The 18,915-nt window shown below is 34.7% G+C and overlaps 1 protein-coding gene across 2 annotated transcripts in view; it reads left to right on the forward strand.

Annotated features, from left to right (window-relative positions):
* The window catches only part of LOC145690424 (F-box/LRR-repeat protein 12-like), a 37,064-nt gene extending 18,353 nt beyond the window's left edge, over positions 1 to 18,711 (forward strand). Inside the window, exons 2-3 of one of the 2 annotated variants that reach the window (XM_081765285.1) lie at positions 12,310 to 13,284; positions 14,710 to 18,711. In XM_081765285.1, the coding sequence (XP_081621411.1) occupies positions 13,282 to 13,284; positions 14,710 to 15,813 (1,107 nt within the window). In that variant the 5' untranslated portion in view covers positions 12,310 to 13,281 and the 3' untranslated portion in view covers positions 15,814 to 18,711. The remainder of the gene's footprint in view (positions 1 to 12,309; positions 13,285 to 14,709) is intronic. The other variant, XM_081765283.1, reaches the window with a different exon arrangement.
* The last annotated feature ends 204 nt before the right edge of the window (positions 18,712 to 18,915 follow it).

Here is an 18,915-nt window from a genome sequence, read left to right on the forward strand (position 1 = left end):
TTCCTACCTATGGCATTAAGTAAATTGTCAAAAGCGTTCAATTTACCCGCAACCAAAGGCTACTTCCCGCATTTCTTCAACACCAAGGAGAATCAATCGTATATTGGACCACTTCCAGAAACAAAGTATTATGGTGCAGATGAAATGACCGTCGAAGACAGAAACAAGTTCATGCAGTGGTACAACGATCATCGTAATGACACGTTTGATTTCCAGAAAGAAATTCTCAAGTATTGTATTCAAGATGTCAATGTACTGCGACAAGCATGCGTTTCGTTTATGACGTCATTTGAAACAGAAACCAAAGTGAATCCCTTCTTGGAGACGATCACGATTGCCAGTGCTTCCAATTTAGTATTCCGCCGGAATTTCCTTAAACCCAACACCATAGGAATTCTACCGGCACATGGCTATCGATGGAGAAGTACCCAATCGATCGCTGCAATGCAATGGCTGGCCTACATTGAAAAAAGCGAAGGAAAACAAATCTTACATGCGGCCCGACAAAAAGAAGTGTTTATTGCGGGATTCCATGTTGATGGCTACTACCAAGATCCTGAGACGTTAGAGGAGCACGTCTACGAGCATGCCGGCTGCTTTTATCACGGGTGTAAAGTATGTTTTACTACAGGCCGTAATCAGCCCATCTACAGCAATCCAGAAGACACCATGGAATTCCGTTATGAACGAACGCAACGAAAAAATGCAAGACTGCGTGAATTGGGGTACATTGTACATGAAATGTGGGAGTGCGAATTTAATCAGTTCTTAAAACAAAATCCTGCAATGGCGACGTATCTGAAGAATCACCCGTACATGAACCGCAGACCATTAAATCCAAGAGATAGTTTTTTTGGAGGAAGGACCAATTGCGTGAAATTGTACCACCAAGTCGACGAAAAAGCGGGGGAAGTAATAAAATATTTCGATATTGTCTCGCTTTATCCTTACATCAATAAGTGTGCTAAATACCCTGTAGGCCATCCACGAATTTATCTACAGGGTGATGAAAATATACCACCAATAAATAAAGTCAATGGTCTAATCAAAATGACGATATTACCAAGTCGCCATCTTTATCATGGTCTCCTGCCTTACCGATGTAACAAGAAACTACTCTTTCCACTGTGTGCTGCGTGTGCCGAAGAAATGAACCCAGACCCTACAGCAACGTGTACACACAACGATCAGGAGCGATGCCTCACTGGAACATGGGTATCATATGAAATCCAGAAAGCAGTAGAATTAGGATATCAACCAGTGGAAATTTTTGAAATTTGGGATTATGACATTGAACAATATGATCCCATCACGAAAACAGGTGGCTTGTTCACGGAATATATCAATACATTTTTAAAATCAAAAATGGAAGCGTCTGGCTGGCCTAGTTCCTGTGTCACCGAAGAAGACAAATCAAAATTCATACAAACCGTCCTGGAGCGTGAAGGTATTGCATTGGATCCGTCCAAAATTGAAAATAATCCTGCACGAAGAAGTTTATCTAAGCTTTGTGGGAACTCTCTATGGGGAAAGCTTTGCCAAAGATCAAACTTTAGCCAGACCACAATTATTGATCGGCCGGAAGAATTTTATGAAAAACTCACTTCCCCCGACATTAAACTCCATCAAATTGTACCCATCAATGATACGATGTTGTATGCGTTCTGGGAGTACAATGAACATGTGCCTGTTCAAAACCGAAACACCAATGTCGTGTTAGGTGCATTTACAACATGTCAGGCACGTCTGGAACTGTACAAGTACCTGGAAATGTTGCAGGAACGTGTTTTATATTTCGACACGGATTCTGTGATATTTACGGAGAAGCCCGGGGAGCCAACCATTGAACCTTCAACGTACTTGGGATGCTTATCGAATGAGATGGAGTCTTACGGACCACGAGCATACATCAAAACATTTGTCAGTGGAGGACCAAAAAATTACAGCCTAGAAATATACAATCCGGATACCAACGTCACCAGCTACATATGCAAAATTAGAGGATTTACATTAAATTATAATGCAGGACAACAATTAAATTTCAATACGCTAAAAGAAATGATTACAAATCAATGCCGTGGACAAGTCACCATCACTATCCCCCATAAGATATGCAGGACCAAAGACCATACCATCGTCACACGCAAAGAAGAAAAAATGTACAGTATCCAGTACACAAAACGTCGATTTAAAGAATTCAATTCTTATGATACGGTTCCGTACGGGTACGTTAAAAAACAGAAGATGGAACTGGAAAAAGAAGATGAAGAAGAAAAAACTGTAAATACCCAATAAGGCCGCCATTTCTTTTTTCCTTTTCCTTTTCTTTTTCCCTTCCTTAACCACAAAGCAGCAACACCAAGAAGAAAATGAAGTACCCACAAGAGTTCATAAACCACCACCAACACCATCAGTGGAAGAAATGCAGAATCTCGTACCGAAGGAGGAACCTTGACCATAAAGCAGCAACACCAAGAAAAAAATGCAGTACCCAGAAGAGTTCGTAAACCAACATCAGTGGTAGAAAAGCTGTCATCTCGTACCCGAGGAGGAAGATGAGCCTAAACAGATCCATCATTTACGAGTAAGTTTTATTTCTCTCTTATCAATATTGACTCATTTTTATTGTTTCAGGAAAAAAAAAAGAGAATTCATAAAGTAATCCGTCGTTTCTTCTTTTTCTTTACAGGATACGTCTACAACATTCGAAGATGATGATACGTCCAACATATTCATTAATTAGATCCTGTATTTATTATGTTAATAAACATGTATAGGAAGACCACATACTTTTCGTTAAAATACAACAAGTTGAAAAAAAAAATGTGTTTTATTATTTCTTGAAACCCTGAACACTTGTTTTCAAATCATGGTAATCTTGAAAATTTAAGGTGGAAAATATATTCAAGATTTGGTTTACATGATTTTGTTCGAAAAAATAATTAAAGAATTTTTTAGTGTCCAAAATTTGATTTTTAATTTAGTTCAAAAATTGATTTGAAAATATTCAAATGTGGTTTACATCTTTAGTACGGAACTTATTTTTAAAAATTGGTTCGAAATTATTTTTAAATTTTTTAGTTCGAAAAATTTTGATTTGAAAATTTAGTTCGAAAGTTTTTAGTTTAAAATATTTTTCGAAAAATTTTTAATTTTTTTAGTTCGAATTTTTTTTTGGGTTCGAAAATTTTTTAAATTCCTTTTAGTTCGAAAAATTTTTTTGATTTGAAAATTTAGTTCGAAAGTTTTTAGTTTAAATTTTTTAGTTCGAATTTTTTGAAATTTTTGTTTCAAAATTTTTTAGTTCGAAAATTTTTTGTTTGAAAATTTTTGTTTAAAATTTTTTAGTTCGAAAAAATTTAGTTTAAAATTTCTTGCACTCTGCGGAATCGTTTCGAAAAGAATCGGAGCAGTTTCGGTAAGACAAATCTGGCAACACTGTTTCCATTAATGAAGCGCTTACTGAGCGTTTAAAAAATCGCTTAAACTCACAACAATGTGTTATAAGAAATCTACAAGCGACACCCCTCTTTCACCATTGTTACTTCCAGAGACATAGGCTACTAATTCAAGGACAGGATCTCCATCAAGGTAAGAAAGCTGGTAATCATCTTATCTGTCAAAGAGAACGATAATATTTAATGTAAACTTCAGTACAATATCATGATACCAAAAAGGGTTATTTAAGGAGGAGGTTGAACCCTTCATGGGAACTTTAAGGATAACCATAAAAAGGGAACAAAATTCTAAAATACAGGTCTAGGGTGATCACCGACATATCGCTCTATATTTCACTCATGGGGTGTGTGGTGGGTCTAAGATCATGTGACCTCTGTCGGCCAATCAGAATCGAGGTACCAAAGCACTCATCTTACTCGTAAAAAAGGAAACGAATTTCAAAAGTCACAGGGCTTAAGATCACGTGACCTCTATCATCGTGGTACCAAAGGATTCATCTTACCCATAAAAAGGGAACGAATTTCAAATATCGCATGGTCTAAGATCACGTGACCTCTATCAGCCAATCATAAACACTCATCTTACCCGTAAAAGGGAACGAATTTCAAATATCGTAGGGTCTAAAATCACGTGACAGCTATCAACCAATCAGAAACACACATCTTACCCGTAAAAGGAAACGAACATTAAAAATCCCGGGTGAGGGATTTTCCCCGCGGGTGACTCATGACGTCATACCGCGTGACCTAAAAAATTTGAATTTCCCGCGTGGGCGGGGCCTAATGTCACGTGACCTCTCTCAGCCAATCAGAATCGAGGTACCAAAGCATTCATCTTAGCCGTAAAAGGGAACGGAGTTCAAAAATCCCGGTCATAAAAGAGAATGAGGATGAGTCATTCGGGCGAACGTCGGGGACTACTACTCTTAGCTTGATGACCCCAACAGTGTTGTGAAGTTTCCGCAAGTTTCCTTATGAAGTTTCCGTCATTCCCCGTTCTTGTTCCACTTGGGTCCAAATATTCTTGTTCTCAAATACTTCCAGTCTACGTTCTTCCCTCAGTGTAAGTGACCATATTTCGCAATCATACAGGACAACAGGCTTGATTATCGTTTTATATATTTTAAGCTTCAAATTCCTCAACAGAAGTCGTGGCGACAAAAGCTTTTGAACTGAATAATAACACGAATTCGTGCTTTTAGTCGACATTCAATTTCTTCGTGAATATCGTTTTGGTCTGTTAATATTGATCCTAGATATTTAGAAGTATCCACTTTGCCGAAAGTATTATTTGATATTTTAACGTATTCATAATTTGCAGTATTACGATCCTGACGAACTTCCATGTATTTAGTTTTCTCTGCATTTACTTCTAATCCCATGTCACTGCAAGTGTTTAATGAGACTACTGCATTTCTTTCTATTATTTCCCTATCATCCCTTATTATATTAGATCATCAGCATTCGCCATAACGTGGTGAATATCATTCAGCTCTAGACCCTGGTTTCTATCTTTGATTTTCCTTATAGCGTACTCCAGAACCAAGTTGAATAATAATGGCGGCAACACATCTCCTTGTTTCAAGTCATTCACGACGTGAGAGCTCGTAGGCGAGAATTTTCCTACTCGGATTTTACTTTGGCGTTCATTTAAACATATCTGTATTAATTTAACTAGCTTTTTCGGCATTCCAAATTCTGTAAGAATGTTGTACAATGTTTGTCCTAATCGAGTCGTAAGCCTTTCTAAACTCAATAAATAATTGATGTACTGGGGTATTGTATTCCCATTTCTTTTCGATTATTTGTCGAATTGTAAATATTTGGTCGATAGTTGATCGATTTCTCCTAAATCCGCACTGATAATCTCCAATAATTTCATGTGCATATGGGGTCAGTCTTGCTAATAGAATGTTTGAATTTTGTAGGATGTTGACAGAAGAGAAATGCTTCAATAATTACTACAATCACTTTTGTTGCCTTTCTTACGAATTGAAACATTGATTCTTTCCATTCTTGTGGCAATTCCTCCTTTCTCCAGATAAAGAAAATGAGTTCGTGTATTTTGTTCCACAATTTTCCCCTTAGCTAAAATTAACTAAGCCGGAATTCCGTCATCTACACCCAGAGATTTGTGTTTCTTTATTCGGTTAGGAGTTTGGAATATACGGTTCTGCTGTGTGCATTTCCCTTTCTCTACAGACATTCGTTTTTGGCTACGTGTTAACAAATCGTCAAGGAAATCTTTCCATCTATTCAAGACACTATCTGTATCAGTGAGGGTTATTCTGTTGGCTTTCTTTAATATATGAGCCCGAGGTTTATAGCCTTTCTTAAATTTGTTAATGCCTTTATAGATGTCCTGAATGTTTTTATTTTCACTGTTATCTTCAAGTTTCTCAATTTTAGCTTTCAAAAAATCGCGTTTCTTTGTTCTAAAAGTTTTGGAAGTGTCCCGTTTGATATCAAAGAAATTTGAAATTTTTTGTAGTTTGGACTTGGGAACCAACGCAGTTTTTTCTCTTCTCTGCTAGTTTAGTGCAGTCCTGGTCGAACCATGGTTTGTTCCTATGTATTTCAGCGTGTCCCAGGGTGCATTGTCTATCTCTAATTTCATCCCAAGTCCACAATATTAGTGCACTCCTAACCTTCTAAAACCGAGAATGTATTAGTCATTCACACATTTAATTTGTACCTAACATTAGCAACTACTTAAACCCACACCTGACACCATAACACACAAAACACACCTCGGGTAGCTCGCCGAACAAAACATGAACAACTCTCATATACTGGGTATCACAACTGTTTCAGGAACGTTTGTAGTAGAACATATTCCTTCACAAAACCGGAACCAATTAACTGAATTGAAGAATCGAATGGCGGAGTCAATAATGAATGAATTGCCTAAAGGATTGCCGATGAATAGTTTGCAATAAATATAATAGATTCAAATACGCTTATGTACCTGTTCCAGTCACTTTCTGTAGCTTGAGTTGTATTATATTGTGAAAACGTTTAGTGGTATAATTTTGAAGTTTGATGATAGTTTGCTAATAACATACTGAACAAACTCTCTGCATACTACACCTCGTCCTTTTTGTGAAACCCCATCTCCGTTATGAAGACCTGTTTATTGTAAACATATTACATGAATTTAGCGGCAGACTCTTTCAAACTACTTTCCAGTTACACTTTCCTTTGCCATTTCTTCCCTGATTCTTTTACTTGTGAACTGATGTATGAATTCTGATGAGTATCCGATCCTTCATTCCAATGCAGCGTTCCGTGGAACTTCAATCAAAATATTACACTATTTCTACATCAATTAAGAGAACGTATATATTTTAACGCATCAATTCATATAAAAGAAGAAATGTCATTATTTGTTTCGTGAGTTACTTCACCACAGAACTTGAAAACAATTAATTTTCTGGACGTGCCCATTAGTGGATAGAACAACGTATTCCACACAAATATTTACAGAAAACCTAGTAGAAGCTATATCTACATTCAAAAAAATCAAATGTTTGGATAAATTTATTCCTCAGAGTTTCCAAAATGATGTCATAGAACTAAAATATTTACAGACAATTAGACTTTGTCTACTCCAAAATGATTATAACAAACACTCGTTAGATAAATGGAAATAAACAAAAATTTTAAGAAAACCAAAAATGCATCAAAAGATTGCAATCTTGGCCGATAATTAGTTTTTGGATCAGGGACCACAAAATTTTTGAACGGCCTTTAAATCGAGTTTTCTTATTTTCTACGGAATAAGCACATCATACTGAAATAATTTAGGTTCGGCTACACTGTATATAAGTCTCCAGATATAAGGTCTACAAGAAAATTTTTGATTGAAATATATTGGAATTTTTTTTTATCCAAAAACACTAAATACAGCAGACTTTTGTTTTAAAACTCTAAATTCAAGGGGACACGAAAAAATTCGAAGTGTTCAAAAGCATGTAATTTTGAATACCTTAAATGACGCGAACAAACTATTGTATCTGATAATAATAATAATAATAATAATAATAATAATAATAATAATAATAATAATAATAATATACGATATACTCTATCTTTAAGGCACTGTACAATTACCTGATCCAATATCACAAACAAACAAACTACATTTACTAGCACATAAACTATGCTTTACGTACCATGAAAAACACATTTAAGTACAGTACCATGTACACTGAATGAACACAATATCACGCCAACAAGTAACAACCTTAATTATGTGTTCACTTAAAGTTCATAATCTTAATCTTCATATGTTGTAATTTGTTTTTACAGGGTCAACAAAATCTTCAACGTAATTTATTGCATGAAATACATCACTAGTAACTTTTGGTTGCATTTAATGAATCTTCATAAATTTTCTCAACCATTTCGAATATTTCAGATGAGTTTGGGAAATGCTCTTTCTTTACTTTATTGCCTATCTTGTCTTTATCAAATAGATGTATTTTTTCTTACGTCACCTACTTACGACTGCCTCTGGATTGCTGATAACCAGTTGATATTGAATTATTCTGTTTGCAATCTGTCCAACACTAAATTATATATATATATATATATATATATATATATATATATATATATATATATATTGTAATTACTTCGAATTATCGAGCATCAGGTACAAAAGATCAGTTTACCCATTTTCTAATTGTTTTCAGTACAGTTTTCAAGAAGAATAAATTTCTGTCCGAATTATCCAAATTCAATTTATCAAGAGGCCGCTGTATTTACAAAAAAGAACAAAAATTCTAAAGTAATAAAAAAGAAACAAAATACACACAAAAAAAGAAAAATGAATTTTCCGGTCTTTAGCTTGGACTTACAATACATACAATACAAAAAAAAAAAAAAAAACGCAGAAAAATATGGTTTCAGGGTGGTCTTCAAGTCACCAGAAATATGGAAAAAAAAAATTTGACAGGGTACTACATAAAGCAAAAATAAACTGGTGTTTATGACATAGCATGAACTTCTGACTAAACCTAGACAGGTATGACGAAAAGGAAAATCAAAACAGTTTCAGTACTATCAAAACACGTAAATGAGTATAAGCCTCCTATAAAAGAGACCAACATTTTGCACAGGTCTTCCTTATTTATTAAAAGTACGGATTACCCCCAAATTGAAAATATTGAAAGTATACGAATCCTTCTTCATTAAGACGAAGAAACCTAAATTATATCTGGATAAAGGTAACAGAGACAAGTAATGAAGAACTGAATTACATCATGACTACATCATGAATTACAGCAAATAAGGACATCTCATACTTACTGTTACTCTACGAAAATTTCCATAACAGTTGACTCTCAGTTGGAAAAATGTAAAAGCATTTTCAGGCCAGCCATCCTGAGTGACATTTTTCCTGCCATCCATTCTGAGCTTTCCTTTTCCGCACCGAACAAATGCCTGGATGCTATCTGACATAAAGGTTCGAGGACGCTTCCTTCCTTTCCCGCTTTTCTGGATAGTGTGATCGCCTGGATATGTGTTACCTGTGTGGTGTGTCAAGGTGTTTTATGTTTCACTATTTGCTTATTTATGTAGACACTATTTACGAGATTACTCCTTGAGTCACTGCTTAATTCATAGTTTTCTTCTTATTCGGGAAAGAAAATTATTTCTGCACTGAAAATCGAAATGATGTAGATTAATATGACTTCTTTTCTCTTCTGAATATTGGAAAACTCAATTTATGTTGAGGAAAATGTCTGTTACTTGGACTTACAATACATACAATACAAAAAAAAGAAAAAAAATCGCACAAAAATATGGTTTCAGGGTGGTCTTCAAGTCACCAGAAATATGAAAAAAAAATTAACAGTTTTTTTTATGTCAATTGGCATTCAAGTAGAATGAAGTTTGTTTTGTGTGGTCTATTGACTCGAATGCTGGGAAAATTTCGTTGCAGGAACAGTGGACGGTTCTCTGTAATTTATCATATAGTCCCACCGTTTATCTAAGTTACCTTTATCCAGGTTCTATTATATCACTGTAGAGAAATAACACCCTTCGACGTACCACACCGGTAACAAAAGCTGCTCTTTTATATGAATTAGTGTGTCAATACGCACACATTGATTTATAACGTGTTTTAAAAGAATCACTCGATTTCTTACAACCGTAACTGTACAGCTTTTTATCCGTTTTAAACCAACAATAAACCGTTAGAAAGAAGGAATTGTCAATTTTCGAGTGGTGGCTGCAGACAGGTGTCAACGAGGGAATTTATTTCGGGCGGGATCCAAAGCTTTTTTGCGAGGGAACGAAATTGAATATGAGGAGAAATTGTTAAAATTTGTAAAATCATCTCTAAAATTAGACTAAATTTACGTAAAAGTCTGGATTTCGGGGGTATCTGAAGCCACAAAACCAACCCCCTGCGTATGTCCCTGACTGCACAGCAGAAATCATATTGCATTCTACGCTTCGCGAAGTAAGAGTCCGTAACAATGTTCGGCGTGAATTTTGTGGACAGTATCCTAGTATTAAATATCCTATTGCTCAGAGCGTTTGGCGATGCTATAAACAATTCCAAGTTATCGGGGGGTTATTTGTTTAAAGGGAAATCCAGTGATTGTCCCCGCGTATCAGAAGAAAGTTTGAGGCGGATTTGAGTACGCTATAGACATATACCGTGTATCCCAAGAGGGCCATATTTAGAACCTATGATTTGGTATGAGAAAACAGCTCCATGGTTATTAGCTTTGTAATATAAAATTAATCTCAAGTGACTATGTACTGTACTAAAAGTACCATTTACATTTTAAATCGGATAATTATTTTCGAGACATCCTGTACTATGACAGTCTATTAGTTAACAGTGTATTTTGCTATATACACGGAACATAAATAAAAAGAATTACTTCCAGCAAAATAAAAGCTGCCAATTATTATTTGGAACAAACGACATACATTTTAGAACTACAGAACTTCGCTATTTTCTCGAAAAATACACATGAGAATCTACTCTGAAACATGTTATGATCTATTGACTAATATATGTGTCTTATATTTAGACAATATTTTTATCTAAATAGAAATTAAAATTTAAGGGTTAATGTTATTTTTACACTGTATTTCATTAACCATATTATGTACTGTTGTCTTGCTAGTGTTAGAATGAAGAGCTTAATGAGGATAGATTTTAGTAATAGTTTTACATCAATAAGCGGCATAGCTCTCATACAACATTAATTTTTAGGTTTACATATTCCATTGGTTTTTCTCCATTTTCACGGAAACTACACAGGACCTTTTACTCTCACCGGTATCATTTTGTTTAGCTCAAGCCGAATTATCGATTCGTATACATATATATATATATATATATATATATATATATATATATATAATCTTCTGATAATTTCTTTCCCATTAAACGCTAATAATCTACAGTGTGTCCGTAAATTTGCGTATCGTTTGAACCAAGAACGATAAAGATATGAGACTCGAAACAAATGTAAGCGTGTTCTATGTAGATATTTTCGAAATCATGACCAATGTTAGAATTTGCAACATTTTTATGTAGTGACGAAAGTGTAAAATAAAAAATGCACAAAATGAAGAAAATCAATATTCAGTTGGAGAAAACTAATTTCCTGTGGATAAATCCCTGTGTATATGTGCAGTATGCATCAACATTTATCTGTTGGTGCGAAAATGTGACAAAGTTGATACAGTATTGTCATGCGAAAAGACAGTTTAATGCAAGTCCGTAAGATGGATGTTCTTTTGGCAGAAACGCGGCCCCTGGCAACACTGTTGTAAAATTACTGCAACAGGTGTGTTTTGGGTTAATTTATGATAAGCAATGAGAATTTGCACATAATTGATAACTTGAGTGTTTATTCAAAAATTTGCGATAAAATAATACCCACCTGGTAGCTGGTAGAGCGTTCACCTCTATGTGTGTGGTCCCTGGTTCGATCCCACTTCGCCCCAAGCGAGTTTTGTGGTGGATAAACACTGTATGCGTGGGTTTTCGTGTGATACTCTCGTTTCCTCCCACTTTCTCATTCCACCAATTATTCCATCGTCATTCACTTGCTTTAAGCAACGCCTCCCTTGTTCTAAAGGCCATAATCGTGGGACGATAAACTCAAAGATTTCATTTCTGTTTCTTAACTCTCTAGACATGCGCACTATGCTGTGCATAACTATGGGAAGTCTTAGAGAACAACTATGCTAGTCCGTCTGCAGGTACCAGAGCAAACACGGTAAGAGATGGCGAAAAAGATTTTTCTGATATGGATTAAGCGTCTTAAAAATAGACTCCATCTCCGCAGGTATCTCTCTATTGCAACCAAAACTGGTAAGGATGCATCATTTCCGTTTTCAATATCGATCATCATAGAACAAATACGGTGAGACAAAGCGAGAAAGAGTTGTTTGATGTACGTTCACCGTCCCAGGAATAAATTTCATCTCTATTATTGTACTCAAAGTGGAAATAATAAAATGCTTTTTATTTTCTAGCTTGGAACTGCGTGTAACTTAAATACAAATAACATCTGACCAAAACAAACTAAGATTAATATTGGATTTTCTGCCAAAAATTGGAAGTCGTACAACTGTAGTTTCAATATTGAAACCCGTGAATCAAAAAATAGTAAGAAAAACAGTTTTAAAAGATACTATTATTATTATTAATGGTTTGCATTCAACGTCTGAAGAATATATTTCATCTCCATTCCTTCTCTTATATCATTTACGGTTTCATTATTGGATTCTCGCAGTACATAAATGATAAAGAGTTAGAAAGATTTTTTTCTTGATATGTATCTGTACGTCATAGTTACATTTTTTTCAGGTATTCATGGAAAAACCTAAGCTAATCCAGGAAATGAAGATGCATGCTATCATCGTTTGCTTGGCTGCAGGTTACTCCAATTTAGAAGTCGCTGCATTCCTGAATTTCGCTCGGTCATTCCTCTTCAGAGTTCGAAGAGAACTAGGGGTTGCCAGGGGTGATGTGAAGACCGTTTCCCGCAGTAAATATTATTGGAGCTCGAACATTATCAAGACGCTAGAATTCGTCAGTTCTTTGCAAGCTGCTTTCGATGAGGATCGTGGGAACTGCATGCGGATACACACGAGAGGATTACATGTTGACGAGACTACCATGCGACGTGTGGTTCATGAGAATCTTCGTCACAAGTCGTATGTAATGCGGAAAGAACAGTTCTTGTCCGAGAGAACCAGGCCAAATCGACTGACCAAAGCCAAGCTCCTACTGAACAAGCGGGAAAATCCAGAAGAGCCCGATATGCTTGCTTGCTTTCTTTCTTTCTTTCTTTCCTTTTTTCTTTCTTGCTTTCTTTCTTTCTTGCTTTCTTTCTTCCTTTCTTTCTTTTTTTCTTTATTTTTTTCTTTCTTTTTTTCTTTCTTTCGTTCTCTCTTTCTTTCTTTCTTTCTCATACACACAAATTCCCAGGTTCTGGGGATCAGTCAGTGAAGATGACATGCCACCACACTTCTTTCGTCAAAATCCCAGAGTCGACGCTTACAACGATGTGCTGAAGTTGGTTGTGAAGTCCTGGATTACTGTTGTAGCATGTGGGAGACCACATGTTTTTTCAGCAGAACTCCACTTTGTCTCATACAGCCTATACCACGCAAGAATTGTCGACAATTTTCATAACCATGTTATTTCCAATATGTGGCGCCCCAACTTCTCAGATGTTAACCCAATGGATTATTATGTATGCGGTGTGGTTGAGAGGGACTCTAAAAGACATGAGCACAACACCGTTGCGGATCTCAGGCAGCTGTTGTAGTTGCAATGGTGAGCATTCCCAATACCCATCTCATTACTGCCTGCAGAGTCTGTTATTGCGCTGACGGTGGTTTCATTGAATGATCTAGTCCATTGTGAAGACCATAATGCCGTTTACAGCAATTTGATATCTCGGGTGTTTCTGGAGATACGGTAAAAAATGTTAGCTTCCAGCAATGCTTAAAATTATGTAATACCGAGAACCTATTGTAATTACAGCTATCAAAACATATTGTAATAACGCTATAGAAACAAAATAAATCAAAAATTGTTTTAAAAAATCCACCAATACGTCATTTTAAGCCATGTATCAAATTTTAAGTGTTTTATCATACCTTCCGAATGGTTTGAGATATTAAAATCGATGTAAACGGCATTATAATGTTTATGTATATTGGGAACCATGTGCGTAATTGGCGTGATACGTATCAACACTTTCCGAATAATAAAGTCCTTTGAATAAGTAAAATTTTCAGCTTCTTATAACTTTGTTTCTGCTTGTTCGAAACGAAATCTTTGAGTTTTACGTCCCACGGTTATGCCGGTGAGACTAAAGGAGACGGTGATGATAAGTAATGAATGAAATGGTGGAATGAAGAAAGTGGGAGGAAACGGGAGAACCCCCACGCACACGGTGTTTGTCCACCACAAAGTTCACTTGGCGGGTTCTGGGATCGAACCCGGGATCCCAGGCACCAGAGATGAACGCTCTACCACTGAGCCACCGCGGCCCCAATTGTTCGAAATGCGTTATATGATGACCGTAGTACTCGATATTAAGACATTTTAGATGTGCGTTACCCCTTCCATCTTATTTGTGTTATTACTGTTGTAGAAACCTCCAAACTTTGGTTGTTTTACGATGCTTGTGATACTGTAGCATCCTTAGTTTGCAACATTGCATGATAAGTGTGGTTTCGTAAGTTTTCGTTTTATGTGTAGGTTTGTAATAGCCGAACGTAGTGCCATTTCAAAAAATAAAACTTTATGTTGGCGGCACTGTTAAGCTCTCGATATCACAAAGTATGCCAAACAATATCCACCTGCCGATACTTGCATTATACAAAATTTCGGTGTTGTTTGTCCATTGGTTTAAAAGATACAAGAACGTACCAAGATAAATGGTCCACCCTGTAATATATATATATATATATATATATATATATATATATATATATATATAGGGCGGCCCAAAAATAGGAATACTGTACCATACTGATCAGCTCATTGCATTTTATATCATTTCTTATTGTTATCCATCAGGTAGGCTTAGTTTCTGTATTATTTGTTCTTAATGTGTGTTTACTTACATCTTAAACTCGGAATAGGCAAAGCAAATAAGCCCATAAACTAGAATCTATGCAGGGGTGTATACCTATATAATACTATATGTATTTATAGTAAGACTTAATAATCGTATTTTTTCTCTTACAGGAAGTTGCCTATAGTTCGGATATTCCTGCAACTAGTGAGCATAATGTGGAACTAGGTCTCACCGCAACTGGGAACCCTGAACTTTCTTTGCCGTTGGAAGACACATCACTTATAAACACTTTGCCGGTGGAACTTGTAATGAAAATATTCTTATATCTTCCTATCAGTGATTTGAGTTTAAATGTTAGCTGCGTTTGTTCTCGCTGGGGAAGAATTGTTGGTGACCCGTTTTTGTGGCGTGGTTCGATGTTAGTATGTGATCGAAGAATGACGTGTAAGCAAGCAAGTAACATATTCTCACGATCACCGTACCTAGAGAGCTTGTTTATTACACGTGAGAAGTTTAAGACAATATTAAAATTAGCCTCAGCGAAGTGTAAAAATATTCAAGCGCTTGAAATCAAAAGTCGCGATGACTTGAAAGCGAGTTTGTTGCGAGATACGTTAAGGCGTTGTACAAAAGTCACTTCTGTAAAGCTGGACACTTGTTTGAGTCTTGATGTAGAATTTGATGAGGTAATTAATCAGTTTAATGACATAAGAACTTTGATTATTCCTTTTTGTCATTTCTTAAATGGGCCTATGTTAAGAAAGATAATTGACAAGTGTAAACACATGGAAGAGCTCAATATTTTGTTTGCCAATAATATTAGTGATGCTGACATTTTGTATTTGATCGAAAACCAGTGTAAGAATCTTGTTAGCTTGAAAGTTGGTGGTTCTAGAATGACCGACACTGCATTCTGTAAATTAAGTGAGTTGCACAAACTTCGTAAGCTAGATATATTCTTCTGTAACGAGATGAGCGATCTAAGTTTGAATGCTCTTTCGCGATTGTCACTGGACACGTTGAAACTGAGAAATGGAAAGAAACTGACGACTCGGGGAATAGAGAAACTACTTTCAGCGAAAACTATGTCCGGCTTGAAAACTCTCGACTTGTCCTTTACTGATTGTGTGGACGATTCGATTGCATACAATCTTGCGACTTATTGTCCTCTTTTGGAGACTGTAGTATTTCGGGGATGTAAAGGTGTTACCAAGTCAGGAAGGTTCCGTATCAAAAGAAACTGTCGCCATTTGAAATACGTGCTTTTCAGATAGTTTTCTACTATTATTCAGCTGTAACAGGCTTTTAAATCACATTACACTGTTAACTTTATAATTGTAGAGTAAATTTACCGGTAAATTTCGTTGATATTCTGCCCGTTATAATTCGCTGTCCTCCTCCTCCTCTATTTGTAGAATAAAACTACATTTTCGTTCGTAATACTTAATGTAACTTTTAAGTAATATATATTAATTTATCTGTTAATACCAGAGTTTTAAGTGTGAATAACAGAAATCACTATTAAATGGACTGTAAATAAATAATTCAATATTTATCTTCCCGCTATTTTCGTTTGTAAACTTGTGATTAAATGTGATCATCTTTATTGTCATAACTTTTGCTTTCGGTGCTACTGAAAGAAAAAGGAAAGAAGTATTTGCTATGTTGGAGCTTGTAAAAAATAATATTTTCTCTTACAACTGTTATTATGGTTTTGTACATACTTAATGTTACTTAGTTTAACATATCTTTCATTCCTGAATCTTTTAATACAAAAATCAGCTATTCTGAAAAGAGAATATATATATATTGTTACAAAGCGTAGGTAGTCATACAAAATTGATCTAGTTTTGGTTGCAGAAATATATATATATATATATATGGAATTTATTTGCAAAAGAGTGATGTATAAATATATTCTACAATTTATGTTGTTTCGTGTTATCCCAAGAATGGTTGTTATCTTTGTTAGATATTAAATGATTTTGTCCAGTATATTATACCAAAGCGTAGGTCAAATTTTTCTTTTTTTTTATGAAAAAATTGTTGTGTTTGTTTGCAATTTTATGTAAAATTAGCCTATATAAGTTGAAATATGTTTACTTTATACTTTTAGTTTCCATATAAATTTTACTTTTTGTTACTCTTGTAAATACTAAGCTTTATTATTATTATTATTTTTTCTTAAGTTGTTTCATTCAAGTCGCGAGTTCTATATTGAAAATTCTCTTTATAAAGCCAATCAGAAATCATTTATCTTTAGTTGCTCAATCGTATCTCGTATCGCTAAATGAAACCAGAGATAATTTACTGCATTTTACCTATAAAGAACTACAAATTCCTTCAATCACATTGCTAATATAATGAATTTATACATGTGATACTGCTCCTTTTCATGTATTTTCATTAATTACTTGAATAAAAGTTTTCGAACATATTTAGTAGAAGTAGATTTTAGTTCAAAAGTAAAAGACGTTTGGAGATGGTCACAAATCCTTGCCTCACTAAACATGTGTATATCGAAATTTTCTCGCATATTATTTCTTATACTCTTGTATGCAGATTGTTTCCAGTTGGTGGTTCTAGAATGACCGACACTGCATTCTGTAAATTAAGTGAGTTGCACAAACTTCGTAAGCTAGATATATTCTTCTGTAACGAGATGAGCGATCTAAGTTTGAATGCTCTTTCGCGATTGTCACTGGACACATTGAAACTGAGAAATGGAAAGAAACTGACGACTCGGGGAGTAGAGAAACTACTTTCAGCGAAAACTATGTCCGGCTTGAAAACTCTCGACTTGTCCTTTACTGATTGTGTGGACGATTCGATTGCATACAATCTTGCGACTTATTGTCCTCTTTTGGAGACTGTAGTATTTCGGGGATGTAAAGGTGTTACCAAGTCAGGAAGGTTCCGTATCAAAAGAAACTGTCGCCATTTGAAATACGTGCTTTTCAGATAGTTTTCTACTATTATTCAGCTGTAACAGGCTTTTAAATCACATTACACTGTTAACTTTATAATTGTAGAGTAAATTTACCAGTAAATTTCGTTGATATTTTGCCCGTTATAATTCGCTGTCCTCCTCCTCCTCTATTTGTAGAATAAAACTACATTTTCGTTCGTAATACTTAATGTAACTTTTAAGTAATATATATTAATTTATCTGTTAATACCAGAGTTTTAAGTGTGAATAACAGAAATCACTATTAAATGGACTGTAAATAAATAATTCAATATTTATCTTCCCGCTATTTTCGTTTGTAAACTTGTGATTAAATGTGATCATCTTTATTGTCATAACTTTTGCTTTCGGTGCTACTGAAAGAAAAAGGAAAGAAGTATTTGCTATGTTGGAGCTTGTAAAAAATAATATTTTCTCTTACAACTGTTATTATGGTTTTGTACATACTTAATGTTACTTAGTTTAACATGTCTTTCATTCCTGAATCTTTTAATACAAAAATCAGCTATTCTGAAAAGAGAATATATATATTGTTACAAAGCGTAGGTAGTCATACAAAATTGATCTAGTTTTGGTTGCAGAAATATATATATATATATATATATATATATATATATATATATATATATATATATATATATATATGGAATTTATTTGCAAAAGAGTGATGTATAAATATATTCTACAATTTATGTTGTTTCGTGTTATCCCAAGAATGGTTGTTATCTTTGTTAGATATTAAATGATTTTGTCCAGTATATTATACCAAAGCGTAGGTCAAATTTTTCTTTTTTTTTTATGAAAAAATTGTTGTGTTTGTTTGCAATTTTATGTAAAATTAGCCTATATAAGTTGAAATATGTTTACTTTATACTTTTAGTTTCCATATAAATTTTACTTTTTGTTACTCTTGTAAATACTAAGCTTTATTATTATTATTATTATTATTTCTTAAGTTGTTTCATTCAAGTCGCGAGTTCTATATTGAAAATTCTCTTTATAAAGCCAATCAGAAATCATTTATCTTTAGTTGCTCAATCGTATCTCGTATCGCTAAATGAAACCAGAGATAATTTACTGCATTTTACCTATAAAGAACTACAAATTCCTTCAATCACATTGCTAATATAATGAATTTATACATGTGATACTGCTCCTTTTCTTGTATTTTCATTAATTACTTGAATAAAAGTTTTCGAACATATTTAGTAGAAGTAGATTTTAGTTCAAAAGTAAAAGACGTTTGGAGATGGTCACAAATCCTTGCCTCACTAAACATGCGTATATCGAAATTTTCTCGCATATTATTTCTTAGACTCTTGTATGCAGATTGTTTCCAAGCAGTTTGCAAAGTATTGGATTTGCTCTGTCCTACATCGTAGGTATATCATTATTAACATACTAAAGC

This window comes from Thermobia domestica, chromosome 7 (assembly GCF_964235325.1).
Source record: "Thermobia domestica chromosome 7, izTheDome1.hap1.1, whole genome shotgun sequence".
In the NCBI taxonomy this organism is placed as follows: domain Eukaryota; kingdom Metazoa; phylum Arthropoda; class Insecta; order Zygentoma; family Lepismatidae; genus Thermobia; species Thermobia domestica.